Here is a 27,326-nt window from a genome sequence, read left to right as displayed (position 1 = left end):
CCATACACAATAGGCAGCCTGGTATGACTGTCACCCTCAAGAGCCACCCCACAGAGAAGGTTCTTTCTCCCAAAGCCTCCAGCGTGTGTCTACAAGTGACAGGATGGGCTGTAGTGCTCTGAGCACTGGAGCTTCCCGCTGCCAAAGGCCCAGTCCTTAGTGCAAATGAATAAAAAAATGTTTGTATGTTATGTGCCAAAGCTTTTGCTCTGGTTTCATTGAGGTACTATGCATGGTGTTGGGATTCTTCCCACTTCTCTCCAAGGGCCGGCAGCATGCTGCCCTCCTCAGGGACAGGTTTTAGACTTCTCTCCAAGCAGTTGTTTGTGATGAGAACCAGCATAGTATTCCATCCCTCAAGCACATCCTTTGGATGAGACGACAAAAGGGGTTCCAAGAGGCTTCCTTCAGCAGGCCATTCAGACTCCCAAGAGACATGATTTTATTTCCTGTGAGTAAGGAGGCTGACAGGAAAGTATGGGATGGAATTAGGAACCCCTCAGGCTTACAGTCCCTGTCTGCACTTACTGCTGACTTTTCTGAGCCCTCAGCCAGCTCTGCTGCTAAGTGAAGAAGAAGAGCATCTCCTCCTTGTCCTTGTCCATCAGTGTCTGTTCATGCACCTCCTTTACTTTGATGACTGGTGGATGGGAGCGGCATATCAGTTTCCGGCCTCTCTGCAGGGGAAAAAACATGGTGAGCCTGTACTAGCTACATATATGCCATGCTGCCCATAAGGTGCAGGATGAGGCCAGACACTCAAGGGTGGTACTGACTAAAGGGACCTAGAGTGTAGATAAGCCCAGCAGTTACCATGCCAGCTCTATGGAGCATACCTTTTGAGGGGCAAGAGCTAAAACAAAAATTCCTAGCTCAGGTCTTCACAGGAGACCCTGTAGTGTGACAGGTTGGCCTCTAAAAGTCAGTGATCACTCCTAAAAAGCCATACCTTTTAGCTCTCTCTTGGACAGAGATAAGCTGTGCTATGTCCAATAGACCTGGACTGATGGTCCTAACCAGTCCGAGTTCTTCCATGCCTTTGTCACATACACTATGTTGAACTAAATCATGTAATGTAGACTTGCTGCCAGCCCTCTACCCCCAAAAACTTAGCTGGCTGTTACCTTTGTTCTTGGATTTTCTTGGGAAGGTTCTCTGAAAGCTGCTCTCTGAAGAGGCTCCTCTGCCCTGCCATCCTTCTCATAGCAGCAAGTGTTCTCTCGCCCCCTCCATCCCCCAACCCCTTCCCTTAATGAAGCTCCTCTCCAGGGAAGAAAAGCCTCCCCTCTCTACTAAGGCCTGTTACATTTAGACCTCCATATATTGTACTGTTTCTGTCTAATGCTCTCCCTGCCATCTGAGTCCTGATCATGGCCTGGAAGTTTTTTTCCTAATGAGCTACATCTGAAGGGAAATACGTGTCACCTTTCTTTCTGAACTAAGCACTGGGATGTTTAGTAGTATCTTAATATTAATAATCATTCATCTTTCCCAAGTAATGGCACTGGCAGCCATGTTTCATAGATGCCAGCCAGTTCCTGCTTCTCAGAGGTTGTGCTTGGCTCCAGGTCTGCTTCCAGGACCAGACTTTGTGCTGCCATGTCTAGAACGCACAAGGCTGCCACAGCCCATTTTCTGTGGGGTGAGGGCTTGAGGCCCAGAAGACACACAGGCCTAGCAACAGGCAATTTTCTTGGCCCCAGGTCTATCTGGGGGGGGGGGGGGTGGACAGAGAAAGCAACAGGACCCTGAGAGAGACTAGATGTTGGGGTGAGTTCTATGAGCTGAGCATCTGCACCTGGCAAGGGTACAGCACATCTGGGAGGTTGATCCTGGTGAGAGGACAACCCCTATGACAGGGACACTAGAAGTGCCTGGCTTTGAAGACTGCTCCACTCCAGCTGTAAGCAGCTGTTTCTTCAGCAGAGTGATTTGCCAGCAGAGAGGTCTTGGAGCTCAGGCTGGAGAGCCTGGAAGGTACACCCTAGAGTGGCCCTGATACCACCCCTCACCTTCTTCTTTATTTTAGCCTGGGCCCTGGCTCGAGCCCGCTGCAGACGTTCCTCCTGCAACTGCTTCTGCATCCTGGCCTTCTCTTCACGAAGCCTGGGGACAAGAGGTGGGCTTATGAGGATCAGGGACTGGGAGGGACCTCTGCTTTCCCCACTCGGGCTCCAAGTTAGCCCATACCCTCTCACATGTGAAAAGTCCCCTGTGCCATTCCTGTCAGTCCTGGGTAAGTGGCCAAGGCTTGGGAGGAAGGCAGGCAGGGCTATGTTGATGCCATGCTGGCCATGAGGGTGACCTAAGGTTCAGAGAATGTGCCCAAGAAAGCATGTGTTCCTGGGTCCACATCTATGTCTTTAATTCCTGTACCCACAGACCTACCCTATCACCCAAGTAGGACATTAGCATTAGAGCAGGTGCCAGGGGCCCCACAAGAGGACACCCCAACCTTAGGAAACACAGACAGACTTGGCAGATGGTTGTGTCCCAGGGCCCCATATATAAGTGGATTACTAGGCAGAGAGCTTCTGCCCTGTGGAATCAACAAACAATGGCCTCAGCCTTATGATACAGAGTCCTGAGCTCATCTCTGAGCAGGAGTCATAATGGTGGACCACTGACTAGATCACCTTGCACACAGCCAAGGCTGTAGCCACAGAAGGTTGGGCACAGTGACTGACCTCATGCGCCGTTCCCTCTCCTTGATCTTCTCAACCTGCTCGATCTTGATCTGAGGCACTCGCTCCAGGTTCTCCAGCAGTTCATCCAGCTGGTGCTCCACCACAGTCAGCATCTGTACTGTGCCCAGGTTGGCCTCCTGCTGCGTACCCACACAATTCCGATACACATCCAGCACCTTGTGGTTCAGGCTCTCCAACATCTTGTCCTGGGGAAAATGAGTAGTGTGGCATGGCTGCAGGTCCCTGATCACCCTCACATAATATCCTTCAGCAGCCTTCATGGCTTGCCGGCCAGGATAGAACAGCCACAGTGTGGACACAGTGGAGTGGAGTAGAGCATGGTACCTGATTTTCTTAGCCAGGTATGGTCAGGCTTCTGAGTTATCTCATATCCCAGTCCCTCCCACAGCTTCCTTAGCAAACCCACTGAGGCCCAATCTTATGTTCCAGGGAGCCATGCACTGGCCTCAGGACTATATTCTGTGAAGCCCTAGGTAGATAAATTCATCCGTCTCTGAGCCTGTTCTGACATTCAGAAAGCAGGTTAACATCTGCTGTGTGGGTGTTGAGTAACTACTGATGAACAGCATCAGGCAAAAAGTCGGGTCTAGCCACAGCCAATGCTGGGCAGAAGCCAGGCCCCTGGCCTGGTGGCTGTCACACAAGGCACTGGGCAGTACTAGAAAGAACCAAAGCCTAACTGAGCAAATGAGATTTCTATGTGTATGTGTGCTAAGCTCCTGATCAGGACCTGACCCTATTGCTAAAAGTCTGGGAAGCAGTGCAGCAGCTGAGGGTAAGCAGAAAGCCCCAGGCACATGCCACACCAAGCACCGAGAGCCTAGGAAGTGGGTAGGGTCTGGGGTGCAGGGTTTGGCCCCTGCCCTGAGACAACCCTGTCTTTACCTGCTGGTCACCCTGATACTCCCCGAAGTGGAAGACTCGGGCTTTGAGCTCCAGTTCTGCAGCTGACTCCTCCTCCTTGGAGATTGATATCATCATGGTAGTAATCCACTGCTTCAGAAGGTTGACCTCCCTGTCCCTGCAGGATTGGACAGTTCCCTCAGCACCCATGGTTCCCGCTAAACATGACCTATTAGGCAGAGAGCCCTGTCCTGTCCTGAGATCACAGGCCTAGGAGAGTTGAGTCTCTGTCCATCAGGGTGGAATTCCAGGGCAGTGAAGAAAGGAGATGCCTACCCTTTGTTCCACATGTCAATAGACAAGCCACTAGTTAATCTCTTGCCCTTAACAGTATTAGCTTGTAGGATCTTGTGATGTTTACCAAATTAAAATTTCCTTCTATTCCTAATTTGTGATCCATGGTGTCTTTACTCACTGTTGGAATTCCACTTGAGGTCTTTATACCTACAGTGACGAGACACCCTGTCCCAACTCCTCTCTTCTGGGTGTCAGTGTTTGGTTTGGAATTAGGGTCATATGCTGGTCTCACTGTGAGGCAAGGAGTATTCCTTCCTCTTCTGTCCTTTGGAGATGGCTGAGGAATTTGTCATGTCTCCCTTAAATGTGTGAATGTATGCTGCTTTCGTGTATTTTGAGACAGGGTCTCTCACTGCCTGGTGCTTTTAAGTGAACTAGGCTTGCTAGCCAGCAAGCCCAGGAATCCCCTGTGCCTTCTTTCCAAACCGTAGTTAGAAATGCATATCACTGTTCCTGGCTGGGAATCAAACACAGGTCCTCCTTGCAAGGCAAGCACTTTACTGACTGAACTACCCTTTTAAACCATTAAATGTTCTGTAGAATTTATCTGTTATCCCAGCTGGATCTAAGGCTCTTTTGCTAAATTATGATCTATCGCTTTGTCTTTCCCACAAGCTGTTTTCTGGTTTTTTGTTTGGTGGTGGTGTTGTTGTTGGTTTAGTTTGGTGCTTGTTTGTTTTTTCTGTAAAGGGGTGATGAATGTTTCAAGGATTGTTCCTGCCTGTTTGCTGCTGGGAGAATGGGTGACTCTGTTGGGGGAAAGCAGATCCTCTGAGATTCTAAGAGGCTCTTTGGCCTTTCTACAGAACATTTTGTGCCTCTAGCCCTTGCCAGATTTCTAGAAACAGTTCTGCCTAAGCAGCTCTAAGTTTCACTTCATTCTGGAGGCAGCCATGCTGGACTAATAATAAGATGAGTTATAAGGAGTGTGGCTCCCTAACCGGACATTGAAGTCTCAGCTGGATCAGGACCTATGCCCTGGCTGTTTGCTGCCTGAACTGCTTTCCCAGGGCTCTGGGTGGCTGACTCCTTCCTGTTCCCCAACAGAGTGCTGGGCCACACACGCTTCCTCACCAACTGTCACTTGTCCCTCACACCACTCACCTTGTCTTCTAGCGTGTGCATTTCCTATCAGTCAATGTGTGTTTGCTGTCCGCTGCCATTCAGCAGAAGTGCTCATGGGCAGGCCTTGGGCCATCCGAGGAAAGTTGCTCAGAGTTTAGGGACTTGGTAGATGGACCCTTAATACCCCCTACCCCAACACCCCAACTCAGCCTTTCCTATTCAATTCCCTTGGACTCTGGGATGGGCCAACAGAGGAGAGTGGGGTGGGATGTCTGATACACATCCTCAGCAGGGATTATGAGTTTATGAGTGTCCAGTGGGTTCTAGGTAGGAATCGACCCAGGTCCAGCCTTTCCCTGCTACCTAGCTAGCTACACTTAGGGCCTTGGGTTTCCCCAGGATCTTTCCAGATCCCTGGTCCCTTGCTGTGTAGAGAGACTTTGACAGACCTGTCCTCTCAAGGCCTCACCCACTCCTGTCTGGCTCCAGCCTGTCAGGTGGCCTTCTACCCTCTCCTTCACCAATACCTCTGCTGCTTAGTGCCCACCCAAATTTTCCTGTCCCCAGCAAGGCAATTCTTCCCTCCCTCATAGCCTGGGGGCTGGTGGTGTTATGTGAGGACCTCTAATACTTCCCCATGGCTGTAGTGTCTTGAAGACCAACTTCTAGCTCCTTCCAAGCCATGCCTGCCTCAGGGCCCTGGGATGTAGTGGCTTTCCACATGGCAGAGCTTGCTTCTCAGGGCCTGAATAGTGGCAGAAGGGCTGAATAGGAGGTCCTCGCTGCTGCTTTCTGAGTGCAGATGGCTCCAAGGCCCTGCATCCACCCAGACTCTATACAAGGAAGCTGGTAGTGCAATGGGGCAGGAGTGGCAAGAGGGCAGCAGGGACCTACATGCGGATCTGGGTGTTTTTCAGAGTGACATTCAGTTCATCTAAGGTCTCCTCCATCTCCTGCGTGTTCTGAATCAGCGACAAGTTCTGTTCCTCTAGCTTTGTGAAGACGTCTAGGAGCTGATGGGGCTCAGTGAAGTATAGTGCCAGCTCCTATGAGGGGTAGGCAGAGGGTGCTGTACAGGACAGGGCCTGGTGGGGCAGTGCAGGGTGCTTGATGGGGGGAGGAGGCAAGCGGGGAAAGAGCCCAGCCACAGACCTCCCCTTCGCTGTCAGTCTCGTCCTGTGATGGAAGCGTGGAGCTTGACCTAAGGACAGACAGTGGGATCAGAGCTTCTGGACCAGTCTAGGCCACAGTGGTAAGGGAGTCAAAGGACCAAAGGCATGGTTGGAGCATGTTCCCCACCCCTCCCTTACCCCCACATTGCCCCGATGTAGCACCAGCCCCATCAGGGTCCCATGGCCAAGAGACATTCAAAATTCAGTGAACAGTCTCCAGTTAGAGTAAGACTGACTTCCCTTGATCCACTAGGTTACTCTGCCCTGATCTGTCAGCCATTACTCTCTAGGTGCAGAGCCTTTTGTACCTACCCTCACTTCCTAGCTACCTTCCTACTTACCATTCATTTTCTGAGTGACCCCCCTGAGGCCGTCTGGATTGGATCTGGGGATCTGCCCAATCTACAGCCATTGAACATACCAGTCTCTTCTCAGTGTATTCCAAGCAGCACCATACAAGGCAGGGCCTGTCCTGAGACAGCTCACAGGGTTGCAGAGAGTTTGCGTGGTCCCAGCACTATGTGGAACCCACCTCCCCATGCTTCCCAGCCCTTCCCACCCACTCCCACCCACCCACTCCAGCTGGGATATGCCAGATGCCCAGGAATCAGAGGTAGAAATGGAGATACACTAGTGTACAGAACTGTGGGAGCAGAGGAAGTTGCCTGTGCCTTGCCACTGTGCCTTCTGGGGCCTGTGACAGAGGAGGAATTTGGAGGGAGCTCAGCACAGCCACTCCTAAACTGTGTGTATGTAACTAAATGTGAGAAATAGGAAAAACTGGGCAGCAGTGGAAGATCTAACATGCAGTGACCAGAATTTAACTACAAGTCAAATGATCTGAGCTGTTTGTGAATTCGCAGCAGACTTGGTTGTGAACACACACATGTGCACTACACATCCTGTTACACCACACAGCACCTCAGCATCATTCCTCAGCACACATCAGATTATAGCTTTGGGTTGTGCCCAAGCATGCCTCTGACATACGTTAATGTCAAATGGTGTTCTCAGCATTGATGATTCTAAAATCAAAAAGTGATCAACTGAAAAACACCAAAGAAGCTCTGCTTTGGGCAGTATCAACCAACCAGCCAAGATTTAATTATTTATGTAATATAAACAAGCACACCTATCTCATACACAGATCTGACTTTTCTTTTAATGGTAACAGTGTATGTGTACCAAAGATGTTCTTTAAATTCCCTTATGATTCCTGATCGGTGGGTGTTTGGTCTTTGTGCCTAGCTTACAGACTGTATACTCAGTACTACAAATTCATCAGGTGAAAGGTGGAAGCAAGCCAGGCCAGTGTGATCAGGACCTATATCCTCAGCTCTCCCAACACAGAGTTTAGGGCCAAAATAACCTTGATTGGTAGCTGGCATTGTGCTCTGACCTCTTGGGGCCTCTGAACCATGCCCCCAGTCAATCAACACACATCTGTCACTGATAGTGGCTGGTCTGTCTCCACAACAAGACCACCATGCTTCAAGAAAGTGTGCTTACAAGCAAAGGAGTCTAGGGCTTCCCACAGCTTCCCTCCCAAAAAAGCATAAACTGGGGAGTTTCACAGCTGAAAAGTACACTGTGCACAGGCATTCAGAAAGGGGATACAGTGTGCAGACCTGAGGAGGGGGTCCCTGGGGGCCTAGAGCAAGAAGAGACAGAGGATGGGACATGGAAAGGAAAGACAAAGATTAGGACTGGCACAAGGAAGCCCACTTCTCATGCCCAGGTGCCCTTATCCACACCAATATGCTGAAAGCTTGCAGCACGAAAGCATACTACTCCAGGACTGGCAGAGATTCCTTAAGAATGAGAGATACACCCATCATATGTGGAAAGATAGGTCACATGACATTATTAAAATTCCTCTTAAAAGGCAATATCAAAAGGGAGATGTCAGGGTACCACTAGGGTGTGTAAAGAGCTAGCAGAAGACTGACAGGGAGCCAACTAAACGGGCCAATCGACAGGGATTTGTCATCAGGAAAATGTCCCTAAAACATAGATACCACTTGGGCCTTCAGTGACCCTGTAATTTTTCCCAATATTCTGGGCTCTGACATCTGGAGCCCTCCAAGAATAGCCAACAGACAGGAAAATACTGCCTCTGGCACAGGCCTTCTGGGGGTGGGGAGGGAGTGAGGGGAAAACAACTCCTCTGGCCCCAACCACTTTCCTTTATTGTGCTGTCACACTGGGACTACTGACTACCCCAGTCACCTGAAGCAGCTCTGTAGAGTAACCCCAACTGGTTTCCCTCTCCTCACCCTCCCCTGTGCCTCTGCCAGCCTAGTTGTCTCCTTCAGTGGCCTTTGCTTCCCTCAGCCCCTCAAGGCCACTCACAGTGTGGAGTCCAGCTCGCTGTGCTGACTAGGATGACCGACCTGCGGAAGGCTCTGAGTGCTGGATGACAGAGTCTTTCCAGGCCGTGAGAACTTTGTGACCTTCTTCAAGCTGTGAACCTCTGGCAGGGGAAGGGGAAGGTTTATGGGTGCCTCTGGCATGAAATGTGAGTCCCCTTTGGGCTGGGGCAGTCATACCTTTCCACAGGGAGGACGGTTTGCTCTTAATGCCAGACCCTATTGGAAGCAAAAGAGAACCCATGTGACCACTACTGAATCTTGACTTTAGAGGACCCAGAACTGTGTGGTTTTCTGCCTGGTTCTCTGAGAGAAGGGTCTGGGGTGCTTAAAGCAGGAATTCTGTCCTGCAGTCCAGACACCATGTCACAGCCTCCATGGGTGATTTTGAAATCTCTTGGCAACTCAGACTCTCAGTCCAGGAGGAAGGCAGGGAGGAGAGCCCTTGTTTTGACTGGAAAGACCACGTCCCAATGGAAAGTCCCAAGCTGAGCTCCTGATTCACAGTGGGCTCTTCCGTGTGTATGAAGCCAGCCGTGAAAGGACTAGATGGGGCTCCATGCACACAGGGTCCCTTTGAGCTGGGTGCAGGCTCTCTGTACCAGTATCAGGGCCCACCCTTAGGGGAACACCCTTATCTTTGTCCCACCTTTATCCCCTACTAAGATGCTCTTCAATTCTGTAGACTCCTTAGCCCTTTTGAGAGCCAAGCGCTTCTCTTTCTGCTCATCCAGCCACTCTTTGGGTGACACCTTGTACAGGAAGTCCTTGTAGATCTTGTAATGTTTCAAAGTGTCTTCAAATTTGGAGATTTCACTAGACCCAGGGAGGGACACAGGAAGTTAGTGTCCACCACCAAGTCCTAGCTGGGTTGAGAAGAGACGCTTCTGTGACCTGAAGGGTCCTTATCCATGGGGACTTTCCTGCTGCTCTCAACCTGAGTCACAATGCCCTGTGTCCCGGGGTGTGGCCTCAGGAAAGTCATTGTCAGCTTCAGCACCACCCATAAGGCAGGCCACAGCCTCCCACAGGGTTGAGTTCCTGAGAGGCCTTTGTGGTCCTAAGTGGCCCTTGGCTCCAATGAAGAAACAGGGAACAGTGCCCCCTATACTCTACCTTTTGATGCTCGTGATCTGAGCTGTGAGTTCCCGGATCTCAACGATCTTCTCAGTCTTGATCTTGGTCTCTTTCTCAGCCCTAGAGGAGGGGAAACCAGGAGGCCAATCATGGATCATTAAAGACCAATCATAAATGGAAGAAGCCATGGCCTTAGCTTTGGGCACAGGCCAAGTGGGGAGCTGGTGGGATGGGAGATATCCAGGGGTCATGACCATAGGTTGAGATCAGGGCCTGGCTAGGGCTCAGGGTTCCAGGTCCAGCTAAGACTGGACTGGACCTGGCCCGGGCAATGGGTTTGCATATGCAAGGCCTCAGGGCCTGTAGGCTCACAGTCTCATGGCCTGCACTGAGTTGCGGTCATTCTCCCTGAGGAACTCGTCAAACAAGGACGCGTCCTTCTCCAGGAACTTCTCAGCCCTCTCCAGCCTGTTCTCCTCCCGGGTCGCCAGCATTTCCAGCCGCTGGATTTCATTGTGCTTCATTGCCAGGGCATACTGTGGGCCAGCAGAGCAGGCATGAGGGCCCCTGGCTGGGCCAGAACCAAGCTATAGGCCCTAGCCTGGATGTAGCCATTCCCACCTGGAGGAGAAACATGCTTCGCTTCTTCTCCATGTAGTCATTCAATGTTTCATGCTCTTTCTTCTTTTCTGCAACAAGACCCAGAAAGAAAGAAGAGAGGAGAGGAGAGGAGGGGAAGGGAGGGAGGGAGGGGGGAGGGAGGGGAGAGGGAGAGGGAGGGAGGGGAGAGGGAGAGGGAGGGGAGAGGGGAGAGGGAGAGGGGAGAGGGAGAGGGAGAGGAGAGGAGAGGAAAGGAGAGAGCTGGATCCCAAGCTGGAATTCGGCATCCAAGATGGTCCACAGAGGAGGCTAGTGTCCTGCTGCCCACCCAGGGTGTTAGAGTGTTGGTAGAAGGACTGTAAAAAAAATGGAGAAAAGGCTTCCCCAGCACATAGCCAACACTTCACATCTGCAGAGGCTGTAGCCTTGGTTTCAACCAACAGATCAGAAATAAATGGAAAAGGATCCCATTTACCCCACAGGTGTAGTGACAGAATTCCCTGTCACTACAAACAGTTGTTTACATAGATGTATACTGAACCCATCATGAGCAGACCTATGGATGACTTAGAAAAAACAGGGGAGCGTAACTTTAGCATCCCTGTGGATTCTAATACCAAGGTGGCTCCAGGATGATGTCCCCTGGAATGCTGAGAGGTGACTACTAGGCTCTAACATAGTTGGTGTCTGTCTGACTTGTCTCTCACTGTATCATCCTCTCAGCTTGGAATAAGGCTCTCAGCAACCCTCACCCAATTAGACTTAGTAACACTGACAGGGTCCTTGAGGCAAGGAAATAAATGGGGTGCTACATGCTCTCTATGGGGTACTTTAGGTTTAGTAGTAGCCAAATTCATGGTTATTATGTCAGCCAAGTGAGGCAGACAGCTAGAGAGTCTCCACTGTGCAGATACTACTGTTGGTCAAAGGCCATGTCCTCTGTGTATTGCATGAGGAAACTGTATGTGCCTCTGACCTTAGAGGACCCAAAATTGGTTTCTGCCCAGTCCCTGGGCATCCTCTTTTTGGGAGAAGGGCCTGGTGGTGAAGCAAGAGTTCTGTTCTGTAGTCCAGAGACCCTGTCAAAGTATCTATGGGTGATTTTGCCTCTCAAGGACACTATGTCCCCATGAAAGTCAAGGTCAGGACAGTAAAGGATTGTATGGCCTTTTGCTTGTTCCCACTTCCCCTGCCTGCCACCCCACTTGCCTCTTTCAGCCTGAGGAATGGAGAACAAAGGCTCCCCACAAACCCTGTTGAGCTCAGTGCTTGATGTCAAGGTAGAGGTTAGGGGTTCTGTTTTATGATCATGGTTAGCGCCTCAGTGTTCCCCCATGTACCATGGATTCAAGCTCAGAACTCAGGGATTGCTGCTGAGCAATAAACTAGCAGCTCACAGATACTCTGTTCAATGTCTTAACACAGACAGCACAATTCATGAGGTTGGTGCAGTTAGAGGAGTCCAGTGCTACCAATGACCCATCATGGTAGGGTCATTGGCCATGATGGGACCAAGAACTGGAAGGTAAGTACCAGACTCAGTCTCCCCACTATCGTTGAACTGCACACTGACTGTGACTGGCCAATTGGTGAGTGCATGGATGGAACCCAAGCCTCTGTGAGCTGAGCCAGCCTCTACCCTTTTGCGCCATGGAGTTCTCATGTGATCAGCATGCCCTAGAACCGTGACCCGTCGGGACAGAGCTCTTCAAGGTTTTTGGTGTCAGACACAAGGGGGGCTCTCCCTTAACCATCCTTCAACCTTGCTCTTGCACAAGGTAGTGGTGCTGTACCTCGGGTCATGGTCATCTTCCAAGCATTGTTATCTCGGAACTCATTCATCTCCTCAGCCTCAGCACTCAGCTGCTGCTGCTCCATCTCGTCTTCCAGCTGTAGCTCCCGGCGCAGGCTAGTGTGCTTGGCCAAGACCTTGGATGCATAGGTCATCTTCTGGTGCACCCTCAAAATCTTCTTTTGTTCACGCTCCTATGGGGGTGATGGGCAGTCAGTAGGATCAAGACTCCTACTGGATACATATCTTCCCCTCTTCTAGTGCCAGAGGCTGAAGGGGCCCACACATTTAGATGGACACACATATACACCACACACACACACCTTGCTGAGCACTCTGTTGGTGCTCTTCAAGGGCTGGTGAGTTCTTAATGCACAGCCTTTGGAGTTGAATGGAACAATGACCACTGAAGATGGGTCCCAGGACAGGCAGCCATATCAAACACAAATGCTAGTTCAGTGTGCGTCCAGATAACAAATGGTACCAGCATGGCTAAGAGACAATCTGTCCATTCACCCAGAGTCCCTTTTAACGGAGGCTGAGCATTTGATTTGCTAAAAGTGACCAAAGGTTTGGGTAACTTGAACCTATTTCCAAAAGACTGGTAGTTCCCTCTGCAGGATGTCTTGTCGCCTGGCTGGAAGCTCATTGGTGACTTCTGTCTCCACTGCCCTGCACCTCTGCACTGCCCACAAGGTTTCATCTTTACCCATCCAAGTACTGCAGGGAAGGGGGACAGTCTCTGGCTATAACAGCTCTTAAGCCCAAGGGCTGTCTAGCAGTGTAGGCTTTGCACTAACGTCTCTGTTCAGAGAGACTCTCGGCAGCAGACTGTTTTCTGCTGGGACCCCACGAGCTGCCACAACCCACAACCTGCTAACCCTGAAGAACCTCAGCAAATGCTGACTCCAGCCTGAAGTCCCCAGCTGACCCCTCTGCTTGATGGTAAAATGGCACTGTCAGGTGTGGAGAACATTGAGCCACTGCATGGGGTAGGGTGGAGCTGAGAGTCTGCTGGGTACACGGTATACCCTGAAGACCCAATGGGTGAAGAGTGTAAGGACTCTCTAGGTGGGGAGGGCGCAGGTTGGGCATCTGTAAGGAGGAAGTTGGAGATTCCTCAAGGGTGTAAGGGCAGCATGTAAATGCCCATTGTCATTTCACAGAAGGCAGTAACCCCAGGGTACTGCTATGCTTGGAAATAGAAGAAATACCCAAGTCTGTACCCGAAGAGGACGGCCCAAGGTGAAGGCCAGAGAGAGGCCTGCCTGTGGGTTTTCCATCCCTTCTCAGTGTGTCACATCATCCGAGAGACCTTTCAGAGACCCACGCTCACAGCCTCTCCTTCTGGAGCTGGGCACTGCTCACAGTCCCATTCCAGTTCCAAACACAAAGGTTAAAGCATGTCTTCCCCCATGTGATTGCAGCATGGGACCCTGCCACCCTGAGTACAGCAGATGCTGAGCCTGAATCAGAAGACACAAGCTGCCAGGTTGGGTCAGGAGAAAAGAGGGGCGTAGCAGGAGGACTGCATTGTCTGGGCTCGTTCTGCTGTTCCGAGCTGGGGCCATGGGATGGATCCAGGGATGCCATGGCTCCTAGTCACATGGATAAAACAAGAGGCGGCAAGCTGGGTAAGACAGGGGTAGGGCCATTCTGTGTATCTGTCCTGTGGGATTCCAAGCAGGGGAGAGGTCCAGAGGAGAGGACCTGTGGGATTTGAGACAGGCCTTGAAGGACAAGAAGAATGCTGAGAGGGGAATGGCAGTTCTTACAGGGAAGAGTGGAAGAGGTAAAGGGTAGAAGAGGGAAAGTGAGTCAATGATTGTTCTGGAGTGAGAGAGAGTTGGGGAGGGAGACATTTACCTGAGATAGGAACAGGGAGGAGGGAAACTACTTAGAGAGGAGGGGCTGCCCCAGGTCCAGATACTTACTGCAATAGCTTGATTCCGCTCCTGCTCTCTGAGCATGAAGAAGTCCACATCCCCTGATATGTGGAAAGGGTTAGTTGAGCTGTCAGCAAACGTCACACTCCCTGGAGAAGGAGAAAACAGCCCATGTCCAGGGGTCCCTGTGCCTTTTCTACCCAGCACACACTACACAGCATTAGTGAATGCATTCCTATCCAGCCACACATGAAGTCTTCTCTTGGGTCCTGAAGCCCCAAAAACTTTCCTCTGTGGTTTAATCTATAGGAACTGGGCTCCTTCCCTAGATCTGTCCTGGTGTGGAAATCCCAGCAAGACTCCTCTCACAGAGACAGAAAGCCGAAGTCTGCTGTCCAAAAATGATGGAACTGAATGGGTTTTCTATGGGCAGAGTAAGTGAGACACAGGCCAAACCAACTCCTGAAGGACCCAGGGGTGGGGTTAGGGGGACAGGAAGAAATCCATCCAGAGAGCTTGAGTCGGGGCTCACGCTGGTCTGCTTCTGTGAACCCCAGGTCATACCTTTCTTCTCTACACTGACCCAGATTCTAGTGTGCTCACTAGAGGTGGTCTTTGTGATCTCTGGGAGGCCAGGAAGTCAGAGGGTCCCCTGGAGTCCCCATCCAGCAGCTTAGAAATCTTAGGAACAACTATGAAAATCCAGAACAGCTCTGGAAAGCATGGGGAGTCTTGGTGTGGTAAAAGCTGTTCGAGAGCCCTGGGAGAGAGAGTAGCCACGCGTCTGCTTTAAAAGCCCCAAGTCTGTACTTATGGCCACATGGAGATTGGTCAACTAAATGTGAGCCAGAACTGTTGGATGGGGCTTCTGGGGTGGGCCTTTCCTGGTGAGGCTGAGGTAATAATTGGGCAGTCTGATGGTTGATCAACTTGACACAATCTAGAATCACCCAGGAAGATATTGTCTAGATCAGGTTGGCCTTTAGGCCTGTGGGGGGGGTTGTTTTGGTTATGTTGATTGATGTGGAAAGACATCAGCCCACCATGGGCAGCACCACTCCTTAGGATTGGGACCTGGACTATGTAAGAGTAGAGAAGGTGAGCTGAGCCCCAGGCTTGCATGCATGTATTTCTCTCTGCTCTTGGCTAGTTGTCCTAAGTTCCTTCCTCCTTACTGTGACCTAGAGCTGTGAGCTTTCTCCCCTGAGTGGCTTTTTATGGGATATTTTATCATAGCAACAGAAAACTAGGGCTGACAGTTTCTCATTTTTGGTTTCTTTCTTCCTGCCTCAAGTCAAACACAATGGAGCGTATCAGCCTTTCTGTGACCACAATCCTATATTTGCAAATTCTGGTGGGACAAAGACAGGACCTGGTCATCCAGATGCCTTCTTAAGAGTTTTGGAGCTCAGACCTGACTCATTTCCCACTCTCCTTACCCCCACTACCAACCCTCCTTGTGTTGCTGTTGAGTTCTGTCCAACAGGAAGAGAAACGCTCCCCTCCACCCTGCACCCTGGAGGCCAGCCTGAAGCACCCTAGGAGAGAGAGGGGCCAAACTTTGCCTCCACCTACCCTGCTCAGGAAACTACCTTTGGTTTTCTTTGAATCTTTCTTTCTGTCGTCAATGAAGGAAGAGGAGCTGTTGTCCATGAAGTCCGGGCTACCTCCTGGTGAGAGACGAGAGAGAGCCACAGCAATGGCGTGTCTGGCCCTGACAGCAAGGCTGGCACGGTTTCCAGACTCACAGTTTAGAGATCTCGATGAGCCTTTCTTTATGTATGCATGTGAGGTGAAGATACTGACAGAAGCAACATGGAGATATTTTAGAAGCAGGTCAGGTGTCCCTGACTCCTCCCATGACTGAACAGAAATGTCAGAAGCTCATTCCTTGTTAAACACCATCCCCTTCCACCTAAAAAGGGGTTCTGCTAACCTGGCCCTGTAACCAAGAAACCTACAGTGAAGGGCCAAGTTGGTCCCCAGGGTGGGTTCATATCTTCCTTCGGGTGACTTGAGGCACTTGCAGTCCAGATGCTTTGCTAACCTTGTCACCTGACACCCACAGAGAAGAGCTCTGTGGCCCCTCTCAAGCCTGCCAGGACTCCAGGATTCTGCCAGGGGAACCAAAAGAGCCGAACTGAGCCTTGGGCTAAGTAAGGGGTGCCTGTGGTCCCCAGTGCCCTCGGATAGGGAAAGTCAGGCCTGAGTGGGCCAGAGTGGAAGGGTGAGGCTGAGCAGAACCCTGGAGTCCCAGCAAGCCTGTCTGACCAGCAGGAAGGCTCAGCCTGAAGCCTGGTGGCCTGTAGGACTAGCGAAACTACTGTCTCACTCTAGACAAAGGGTGGGGCAGTCAGGAAGTCAGGCGTCCTTCATTCCTCAGAGACCCTCTTACCAAATTCTCCTGTTTTCTAGAGTCTGTGGAAAACTTTCCCAGTAGTAAAATTCAATTATCCCAATTATAAAAATTGTAAAATATTAAAAACTAAACACATAAAAATCAAATAAATAGACTAGAACCAAGATCAAGTCAAAACTGTACTTCAAATCTTGATTCTGAATTGGGAAAGAGAGCTAGCTATACATGTGTCCAAGACACAGGTAGTCAGAGTTCTCAACCTTTGTGCTGTGAGAGACATCTTCACCCTTTCCCTACCCAACAGAGTTTTTCGTCCCCTTGAGAGGGAGGCTCCCTGCGTACGCCAGTTTCAGGCTGATTATCTTGGCTCAGTCTCCCAAGTATGTATCTCTAGTTTAAAAGACATGAGGGGCAGGTGAAGGGGTCTAATAAGACAAACGAGGCTCTGCCAGGTCCTGCCCTCCTCCATGTCCTCTCCCTTGCTAAACCATTCGATTACATTTCTAAAGCTAGCTTCCAAGCTTTCTAGTCCCTTATTTGGCCCCTTCCTCCTCCAGAGGCTGACCACCAAAGTCCAGCCATCAAAATGCTATACTGACCAAACCTGTCCAATCAAAATTAATCAGCTCGTCCTAATGTATCCCCTTTCTCTTTATACACTGCCATTTGCCCAGGGCTATACTTGTCTCCTTTCTTCAGACAGTTCTTTGTCCCTCTGAGGCAAATATCCCTTCCCCCCTCCCTTATTCCTTTCCCCCTTCTCCTGCATCCTCTGCCTCCTGTCTTTGTCTTTTATTCCTTCCCTTTACTCTTTTACCAGAGGACAAGTTAATCTTAGTGCTGAGAACTTGGCTGTGGTACATTCTGTCCTTTTCACTGGTGAGTTGGCTCAGCAGTTAACATAGCTGCTCTTGAAGAGAACCTAGGTTCAATTCTCAGCACTCATAACGTGGTTAATAACATCCGTAATTCCGGTCCCAAGGGATCCGACACCCTCTTCTGGCCTCTGAGGGCACCAGGCACATATGTACACACATGCAGGCTAATCACCCATACACAGAAATCTTTTAAAAAAAATTTTTTTAAAGTACATGAATTTGAGGGGGAAGAGGGAAGGGATGCATCAGGGAGGAGTTAGGAGGGAGGAGTTGGTGGTGGATACAATCAAAATACATTCTCATAAAGCCTCAAATTTTTAATAAAAGTATTTGTAAGGGCTGTAGAGATAGCTTGAGAGTTCTTCACCACCTATAAGGGAAACCCTTCTCTTCTGGCCTCCCCATACACCTGCATACATGTGACAAACATTTAAACATAATAGAAGTAAATATTTTTAAAAAACAAAATTCTGTGCATGCACACATCTACTTTTCCACTAAAATTCTTTTGACCACATGCTGCAGCATACGTAGCTGACTCTTCAGGACCTGATATCACATGAGGCAGCCAGCCTCCATAATGGATGAGATGAGAGCAGGTCAGAGGCCAGCACTGCTTCAGGGATTGTCAGTCCTTGAGAGGAATGGCCCCTGCATGGAAGCTTTGTTTCTAAGGAACATTCTAGCACCCACCAGTGTAGGTGAGGGATCCTGTAGGCAGCTGAAACCCACAGTAGACTTCCTCATCTGCCCACAACCACACATCCATACACACCCTTGTGATTTCCCATGCACTCATTTCTGATCCACTTTATGCAGAAAGTTTGTGTGAACTGGGTGTAGTGGCACATGCCTTTGATCCCAGTGCTTGGGATGGAGAAGAAAGGAGAGGCAGGCAAATTCATTGAATTTAAGGCCAGACAGGTCTACAAAGAGAGTAACAAGCCACCTAAGATCCTACCTCAAGTGAATAAAAGTAAAAATTTTTATGCATCTGCTTTCATAGCAGAAGGGGTGTCTTGGAGTTAGATTTGACCAAAAGCTACTTGGGGAGGAAAGGGTTTATCTGGCTTACACTTCCACATCATAATTCATCACTGAAGGAAGTCAGGACAGGAACTCACACAAGGCAGGAACCTGGAGGCAGGAGCTGATGCAGAGGCCATGAAGGGGTGCCATTTTCTGGTTTGCTCCCCATGACTTGCTCGGCCTGCTTTCTCATAGAACCCAGGACCACCAGCCCAGGGATGACCCCATCCACAGCCCTTTCCCAACAATCACTAAGAAAATGCCCTACAGCCAGGTCTTATGGAGGAATTTTTTCAGTTGAGGGTCTCTCCTTTCACATGACACTAGCTTGTGTCAAGTTGACATAAGATAGGTCATTCCAGGTCACTAGGAGGGGTCTGTGATCCAAGACCAGAGTCTTTTATACCTGCCTCAGTAAGCAAGTCATCTTCTACAAACAGGCACTCCATGTTGGTACTTGGACTTGGGGAGAGGCCTTTGTTTAGGACAAAAGGGTGGTGCTGGATGGCTTGCATTTAGCTGGTAGAGAATGTCTATTTTATGTGGGTTTTTTTTTTTTAACCACAATTTAAAGTCTGAACTCCATGACTCTTTCATGCACACACCTAGCAAAAAACGAGCCCCTCGAGGGACGCTGGGAGTTTTTTCAGTCTTTCACTATTTCTCAACTTTGCAATGGGTTCTCTAGATCATCAGGCTTAGCTCTGTCAGCTTAGGTCCCTTCCTCTGCCACTGCCCAAGGACCTCGACTCTGCATACCCCAGCAATCTGAGGACCAGCCAGTAGCTGAGGCTTCCAATAGCTCCCCTGTCTGCTCAACCTCCTGAGCGCTAGGTCGCAGGAACGCCCACTGGTAGCCAAGAGGGAGGCACGACCACAGCAGACCTTCATGTAAATGAGGGACTGCCCCCAAAGGGCCACAAAGGACGGTGGAAACACCCCTCCACACCCCCTCTCTGGATTTAGGTAAAGATGTGCCCTGTTCTGGGTGTGGTGGTCAGTGACAGAAGACGGCTGCAGGGAAGAGAGGGGGCGGGGAAGGGTGTTGAGTACAAAAGACGGGAAAGGCTGAGACTCACCAAGAGAAACCGCAGCCAGGCAACAAGAAGGTCTCCCAGGAGGCGCTAAACATTAAAAGCTGGGGGTGGCTTCTGCAGCGCATGAAGACTTCATGCTACCTGGCTGCTTCCTTGCCTGTGTCTTCTGCCTGTAGTGAAACTCACACAGAGCAAATGATCAAATGATTCCCCCCTAAGTCAGTTGGGGGAAGGAGAAGAGGGGGAACCTTGCTTGGCCTGGTTACCCTTTCACCTACTGAAAGCGTAGCTGCGTTTCCTGGAGTGCTCTCTCCCCAGTATGGCCAAGAGACTAATGGGACCAGGGACAAGAGATTCACAAAAATGCTTCACAGAGGGGCCAGGCTGCCACCAGCTCTTCATGGAGGCGATGCGGCATAGATTCTGCTCTCGTGATTCACCCCAGCTCTTGCTTCCCAGGCTGCACGCCAGTGCAGTGCCACTTGGGCCTGGTCTAGAGTCCTCTCTAGATATTTTGTACACGACTATCCTCTGAGCCAAACTACCATTTTTGAGAGTTCTGCTGGGCCTGCCTGCAAAAGACCATCATAGCTGGGCCTGTTGGATCATATTTAAGAGGGAGGGGAAAGGTCATGACCCTCACCAGAGTATCCAGTATCCAGTCACCCCTCTCAAATAGCTTTCTACCCTAGTGGCTTCTAATCTCAGGTCATGGGAGAGGGGTCTCCATCTGTGTAACCATAATAGAGTCATCATTCCTGCTGGGTAAAGACTTTCTACTCCGGCCTACACTCCTGAAGGTAAACCTCCACCCATGTTCTATAACAGTGGTTCTCACCCTTGCTAAATGCTGCAACCCTTTAACCCAGTTCCTCGTGATGTGGTGACCCTCCAACCATAAAATCACTTTCATTGCCACTTCATAAGTGTAACTTTTTCATTATGAATCATAATGTAAATACCTGTATTTCACAATGGTCTTTGGCGACCCCTGTGAAAGGGTCATTTGACCCGCAGAGGGGTCGAGACCACAGGTTGAGAACCACTCACTGCTCTATAAGGAAGCCCCACAAACTTGAAGATTCCAGGTGAACTTTGGTGGAATCATACCCAAGTTTGAGACCTTCGGGTTTGAGAGGGTGGATGGGAGTAGACATTGTTTATGTCTCTCCCTGGGAAGGAATTTTAGTAACAAGATACTGTTAGATAATGACCAGACCCTTAACACCCAATTCCTCTTTTGGGGGAATAGAGGCATAGAGGATACTGGCAGTACCCTAGAGACCAGCAAAATCCTGCCTCTGCTTCAGCCCTTGGTGCCCAGGTTTCTGTCATCTGAACAGGTCTGTGACCAATTCACAGCAGGGATTTGTGTGGACAGAACAGTCTCCCAACACCCAGGCTAAACTGAGATGTTGCAGCAGCATGGGGGTGGAGTAACACACAGGACCCTGGCCTCGCAGTCTCTGTCTCCACCTCATGCCCTCTCACTCATCTTCCTTGTGATGCGTCTAGGACTGGAGTTGCTCTGGGGAGTTAGCTGCGTTCTTTCGATGAGCTTCCAGACTGCTGCCTCAGTGGCTGTGTCTTCACTGCTCCCAGTGGGTAAAGAGTCTCCACTTCCAGTCCTGGTCTTGGCAGAACCATCTTCTGTGTTTGTCATTTATTGATAGTGGCCTAAAGCGTGTTAAGTGGCGTCTTACCTGGGGGTCTGACTTTCCATTCTCTTTTGTGATGGTTGCCAGCATATCATTTGAGTCCCCTGCTTATTGTGGGGCGGGGTTCTTTACAGTTTGTCATTTACCCTATCAAAGATATCCAAGTGTCATATCAATGTCTTACTGTCCAAGGGAGGGTCACAGAGCAAGAGCCAGTGGGGCTGGCACAGAGGCCCTCTGTTCTCTCTGAAATTAACCTGCCCTGGGTTTTAGAAGGTAAGGTCCCCTTGGCCTCTAGGGGCCTGGAGTTGACCACCTTCTCCATTAAGCTTTGTTCTGGAAGCCGTGCACACCTGACTGAACTCCAGAGTTTAAAATGGGATATTTAGGGAGGAATCACTCAAAAAGTAAGTAGGTCACCAGACTCCTGAAGGGCTCAAAGGAGGGAGGTGTCCCAAGGGGAAACTGAGGCAAGTGTGTCCCAAAAGGCTGGTGAGATGGCTGGGTTAGATGCTTGCCAGGAGGCCTGATGATCTGAGTTTGACCCTCAGAACCCACATAGTGGAAGGAGAGAGATGATGCCCGGAAGTTGTTCTCTGACCTTCAAAGACACTCGCTTGCGTACACACACACACACACACACACACACACACACACACACACACACACCCTTCCTAGCACAAGGTGGTGCTGTGCAAGCTGCCAAGAGAGAACAGCAACCAATGGTCCTAGGCAGCTCTGATGCCTAAGAAGCACAGTGACCACCAGCTTGGCTCACATCTTGGCAGTAACTATCAGATCTCTAACTGGACTTAAGTTGTGGGCTAGTGTATGCACTAGTTTTGTATCAACTTAACCCAAGCTACAGTCATCAGAGAGAAGGGAGCCTCATTTGAGAAAATGTCTCCATAAGATCAGCTGTAAGGCATTATCGATCAGTTATGGCACGGCCCAGCCCATTCGTGTGGTCCTGTAAGAAAGCAGGAGTAGCCAATAACTTCTCCATGGCCTCTGCATCAGCTCCTGCCTCCAAGTTCCTGCCCTCGGGAACTATTATATGGAACTGTGAGCAAAATTAAGCCGTTCCTTCCCAAGTTGCTTTGACCATGTACTGTTCTGTGTTGAGAGGTGACATCATCTATTTGCAGCCTTGTTTTTAGAAGGAGAGACAGAGAGCGAATATGGGAGAGTGGGGGCTCTAAGTATCCTTGTGGGAGCAAGTATGTATAACAATTCATTTTCCGAAACCACACAAAGTCTCCACTGTTGGCAGCTGGTGATGAAGCACATTCCATTCATGCTGTGGGATTTAGAATCTGCTCAAACAGCATGAAATATCTCCAGTTTTGTTTTAAAAAATATAGCTTGTTGCAACAGAGTTTCATTATGTAGCCCAAGCTGGCCTCAAACTCACAATCCTCAACAATGTCTCATTATGTAGCCCAGGCTAGCCTCAAACTCACAATCCTCAACAATGTCTCATTATGTAGCCCAGGCTAGCCTCAAGCTCACAATCCTCAACAATGTCTCATTATGTAGCCCAGGCTAGCCTCAAGCTCACAATCCTCAACAATGTCTCATTATGTAGCCCAGGCTAGCCTCAAACTCACAATCCTTAACAATGTCTCATTATGTAGCCCAGGCTAGCCTCAAACTCACAATCCTCAACAATGTCTCATTATGTAGCCCAGGCTAGCCTCAAGCTCACAATCCTCTTTTGTTGCCTAGTGCTGCCATTACAGGGGTGTACCACCATTCACAGGAAGACTCAGTGTGTGGACTCATGGGGAAGGACGGGTACAGCAGGGCGGTTTTATTAAGTGGAAGAAAAGACACGTTGTAGACACATGTATCTGCTTAGATGTGAATAGAGCTTGCTTGGAGGTGGCCCTGAGCATCATTATGGTGTCCGGGGAGATGTTGGGGGTAGGCTTTCAAATAGGTTTAAACTATGGAGAACCTACCCTAAAAACACATTGTTTTGTTTTTTTTTTAAGCAGAAGAAAAAAAGAAAAAGAAAACAGGTGGTTCTGATTTAAAAGCTGGAGGGCACAGACAATGCAGGGATGATAACACTGTCTGCCTCACAGCTCCCTAGGTACCACCCAGGGTGAGCACTGACAAGCACGCACGTCATTCGCCAGCTCTCCTCCAGGCTCGGCCTCGCAGCCACAGCAGAACAGAAGTAGAGGGGCTCACTTTTATGGTGGTATCTCTTCTGCCCTCTGCAGTCTACAATGTTTTCAAGTTCATGCACGGAAGTCCTTATCCCCAACAGCACCCCAGAATGCAGCCTTGTTTGTAACTAAAGGCCATTGCAGATGTGGTTAGTAAAGCTGAGAACATTCTAGCACACGCCCAGATTCACGGTGCTAATAAGGACGACACTGGGGCACAGACATACACACAGGAGGAACTCTGTGGAGAAGCAAAGGCCGAAGTGGGCGGTGTCCCTAAAGCCAAGGGCAGTCAGGATGCTGAGTGCCCACCAGATGGCAGAGGTGCCTGGGTCAGACTCTCCACAAACCTCAGAAGCACCAGCCCTGCGTTCCCTCCTCTCAAAGCAGTCAAAACTGTGCAGCCAACAGGCTTCTACCAGCTAAACCATACAACCATGTGGTTCTGTGTCACAACAGCCATGAGGAAAGCATGCATGCTGTTGATTTAGAACTACTTCAACCTTTGAGTGAGTTCACACCTAACTGTCCCAGAGTCTCTTTCAACCTCTAGGAGCCCCCTCCAGCTCAGTACTTACTGTCTCCGAATATTTTCACAGAGAACTTAGACTGCGCCTTGAACGTCATGGCTGAGGACCAACAGGTGTGCAAAGCTTGGCCTTAGCTGAAGGAGATTCTCACCTGGGGAGTGACACAGTACTTTAGTCTCCCAAATCCACAGCCTTCTCTGACCCCTGAGTGCCTGGTAGCAGCTTGCATTTCCTCAATATGGACTAACACTGCCTGTACCCTGTACCCAGGTTTGGTGGGATCCACTATTCCCCTCCTGGGCAAAGCTGGCTGGATCTTTCAGTTCTTAGAACACACCAGCTTTGGTCTTCCTGGAGCCTCTGTGGAGCCTCTCACCCAGGTGAGGTTGGAGAGTTGGGGTGGGAGGCTTCTCCCTTTAAATCTGGACTCAGATGTCACTCTGAGAGACCTTCCTGCTCCAATGCATGTAGCGACACTTCATTTTCTTGTTTAGGAGGTCAAGCAGTTACTTCTTAAAAGACTTTTATTGCACATTTCTCCCAGAATGCAAGCTGCATTAAAAAAAAAAAAAAGAGAAAAAAGAAAAAAGAAAAGAAAAGCCCTCTATTCCAGCTGTTGGAGCTACTGACGGAGTTCTAACTCCTCACTTCAAAAAGAAGTGAGTTTTCCTACTTGCAGAAGCTCAAACCTCAATAAAGTGGGGCTGAGGGTGGAGCCCAGGGTTGCTTGCAATCTGAGCCATCCCTATCTCGGCCTAGACACTATCAGGGAATCCTGCCTCCTAACACCCCAGCGTCTCTTGCCACACCACACCATGGGGCAAGAATGCAGCAGCTTCTTAAATTAGGCCTATCATAAAGCGGGAAAGAGCAAGGAAGGACGCAAAGCCTTGCAAAGGTCCCAGGCAGAGTATTTGATCTCGGACCGAGACCCAGGGTCACACAGCTGGAGCCCACCGCCCACCTCCCGGCCCAGCTCCGCACGCACCCACCGCCGCGTGCACTCAGCTCGCTCGGAAGCCTCAGTCCGCAATTTTCGAGTCTTCTTGTCCTGAACTGCGTTTGCGATGCCAAGGCAACTATTCTCACAGCAGCTGTGATGTCATAAAGCCCCGGAGGCGGGCCCGGGCACACGGGGCTGGCTGGCGGGCGGGCGCAGCGTCTTGTGCAGGACTGTGACAGCTAAAGAGCAGAAGACAGGGAAGGGACAAGGACAAGGAGCAGAGCGATCCGGGTAGTTGCAGACTGGAGAGACAGGTTATGTTCGCCCAGCTCACTAGCTTCTCTCACCCCCAGATTCTCCTACCCGCCCATAAGGATTTTGTTGCAGCTAGGGCACAGCCAACAGCCTGGCTCCTCAGAGAATATTTAGGATTCTTGGGGCAGGGGAGGACGAAGCTAAACAGTCTACAGGCTAGGAATGTGCCAAAGTCTTCCCTTAGCTCCTGGCGCTAGGCAAGGTCGCTGGCGCCACCCGGTGGGTGGTGCGACAGATCCAAGGCAAAAAAGCTAGAGGGTAAGAGTTCAGAGGGGGCTCCTGGAGATGGATGAGTCAGGGACCCTTGAATCACCAAAGGACAGTATCCCGCAGGGCAGTCCAGCACTGGGTGTGAAGGAGCCAGACAGAAAGGGTGGGTTGTGCGTATGTGGTTTGTTTTTGTTTGTTTTTTATGCAACTAGTGTTGAATACTCTTTGCAAGCAAGTGGCTCCCTGCCTGGTATTGGAGGAGGGCCCTTACATTGTGGTCTAGAATTCCAAATATTCTGGCCTCAGTTTCCCAATATGCAGTCAAAATAGCAGGACAAACTGCAAAAACAAAACAGGAAGGAAGGAAGGAAGGAAGGAAGGAAGGAAGGAAGGAAGGGAGGGAGGGAGGGAGGGAGGGAGGGAGGAAGTAGAAAAAGAAAGAAAGAAAGAAAGAAAGAAAGAAAGAAAGAAAGAAAGAAAGAAGAAAGAAGGAAAAGAAAAGAAAAGAAAGAACAATAAAACCTGCACCAGGTTTGAGGTTTAGCAAACTAAGAGATTATTTATTTGGCCATTCAAACAAATAATCCAGGAATGGTTTGTCTTTCACACCACGAGGCTTTTAGGAATTTAGAAAAATAAACCACCAAAAGAGAGCAAATGAACTTGCTACCATTCCTGGCATTAGCACACCTGTCCTGAGTCCCCTGTGAACCCTCACAGGGTGTCCTATAAGCCAGGCACTGTTCTATACACTCAGCAAAACTCCATTCAGTGCTTGCTACCATCCTGATTACTAGGTTCAGTTCTGAACCAACACCCTGAGCTCAGCATGAGGAGCCAATGTGAGCCTAAGTTCCTAGACGAAAAGCACACCTGTGTTCAACATTCTACAAGCCAGGGTGACGGGTGAAACCTCAAGAACTGTGAAGAGTTGGAATGCTGCAGACCTAGAGACAAATTATCTTAGGCAATTCTAGCCATCGAAACAGCCACTTATTGATCCTCTGTGATTGACAGAACATTCTTGTGACTGTTATGTAATTCTTTTTGGAATGTTCAGACCTCTAACTTCTGCCCACACAAAGGCTGAGAATGTCCTTAGATGGCAGGCATCTGAGTCCTACAGCAGAGAGCCCCACACCCTTCCTTGGTCTGTGTTCCTTGGCTATAGCCACTCACTATTTGGCTAATTACTTCCTGTGAATCAGAGCTGGTTTTGTATCAACACCCAAGAAGGCAGTTACCCAGACATGCCCTAGCCCCACCTCCTGTGGAGCTTGTGCATTATTCAAAACAACGCGTCTCGTACTGGAGATCCAGGAAGCCTGAAGGTATGCTTGGTAAAGACAAGTTTCCTGCTGTGGCTCCTGGTTACTCAGAAGGTTAGAGAAAAGATCATCTAGAAGATGTGGCGTGGTATGGAAACTTAAACAAATTTTACTTATGGGGTGAGAGAGGCTCATACGTAGAGGTCAGTCAGAGGACAACTTATAGGAGTAGATAATCTCTTTCCACACTGTGGTTTCCTGCGGTCAAACTCAGGTCAGCAGGCTTGGTGACAAGTGCCTTTGCCTGCTGAGATTTTAATCTTAGTCTAACATTTGCTGATGAAAGCGTATTTTAAAATTTAGATGGTCTAAGGCGATGCTAAGGCCACTGTAGCTGTCCCTGAAAAAGTCCTCTGTGTGGTCACCTGGGTGCTCCTACAAAGCTCTTTCCAATGCTGAGTATGTCTAAAGTTTACAGTTTTTCATGAAAAAAATGTTTTTGGGAAAGCTATCAATATTCTAAAGGGGAATTGTTCATTTTCGCTCCTTGAAAGGTGTATGGTTCTAGAAACAGAGGGAAGACGAGGAATTTACCTAGAAATAGAGAAAGGTGTGGGGACTCCCAGATCCTAACACACACACACAGATACACATACACACACACACACACACACACACACACACACACACACACACACACAGTACCCCTGCAGGGCATAGGATGAGGTAATCTGGAGAGTTTACCACATGCTTGTGGAGAGTTAGCCACAAGCATATCCTGCCAGGGCCACCACTGACCTGCAGGTGCCCCTGGCTGTGTCATCTTAATGTCAGAACCTTCTCCCTCCTCCCAAACTCTCTGGCTTCCAGAGTGAGAGGCTGGGCTTGGGGAACAAGGACACAGGACACTTCCATCTGGGAAGCGTATCACAGATCTACCAAGGTGGCAGACACCTCCAATGTAGCATCACTGTGAACAGGAACACAGTGCAATTGCATGGAGGCAAGATAGCTCAGGGGCCAGAGGAGGAGAGATGGCCTCCACTCATCAGG

General features: G+C 49.7%; 1 protein-coding gene across 1 annotated transcript; it reads right to left on the bottom strand.

The window, feature by feature from the left end:
• Positions 1-418: 418 nt before the first annotated feature.
• Positions 419-24,583, bottom strand: Cfap100 (cilia and flagella associated protein 100). The gene is made up of 17 exons (XM_032906116.1): positions 24,526-24,583; positions 23,586-23,688; positions 15,462-15,539; positions 13,918-14,018; positions 11,985-12,177; positions 10,213-10,280; positions 9,964-10,127; positions 9,631-9,711; positions 9,164-9,330; positions 8,695-8,733; positions 8,498-8,618; positions 6,126-6,174; positions 5,868-6,019; positions 3,594-3,729; positions 2,688-2,893; positions 2,013-2,106; positions 419-677 (listed from the first exon to the last, which is right to left on the bottom strand). The coding sequence occupies exons 2-17, from the start codon at positions 23,632-23,634 to the stop codon at positions 564-566; spliced, it is 1,812 nt and encodes a 603-aa protein (XP_032762007.1). The 5' UTR covers positions 23,635-23,688; positions 24,526-24,583; the 3' UTR covers positions 419-563.
• Between the last annotated feature and the right edge of the window lie 2,743 nt (positions 24,584-27,326).

This window comes from Rattus rattus, chromosome 6, assembly GCF_011064425.1.
Source record: "Rattus rattus isolate New Zealand chromosome 6, Rrattus_CSIRO_v1, whole genome shotgun sequence".
Taxonomy (NCBI): domain Eukaryota; kingdom Metazoa; phylum Chordata; class Mammalia; order Rodentia; family Muridae; genus Rattus; species Rattus rattus.
Note: the sequence above shows the minus strand (reverse complement) of the source record. Positions and strands in the feature narration are given on the sequence as shown.

Bases quoted from the DNA above. Each gene is read 5' to 3' on its own strand.
- Cfap100 (XM_032906116.1), bottom strand. From the start codon at position 23,634: ATGACGTTCAAGGCGCAGTCTAAGTTCTCTGTGAAAATATTCGGAGAC. The intron at 9,712-9,963 runs GTGAGCCTACAG...CCCCTCCTCTAG, and splicing joins TCAGTGCAGGCCATGAGACT to GGCTGAGAAAGAGACCAAGA. The intron at 3,730-5,867 runs GTAGGTCCCTGC...CCAATCCTGCAG, and splicing joins AAAAACACCCAGATCCGCAT to GGACAGGGAGGTCAACCTTC.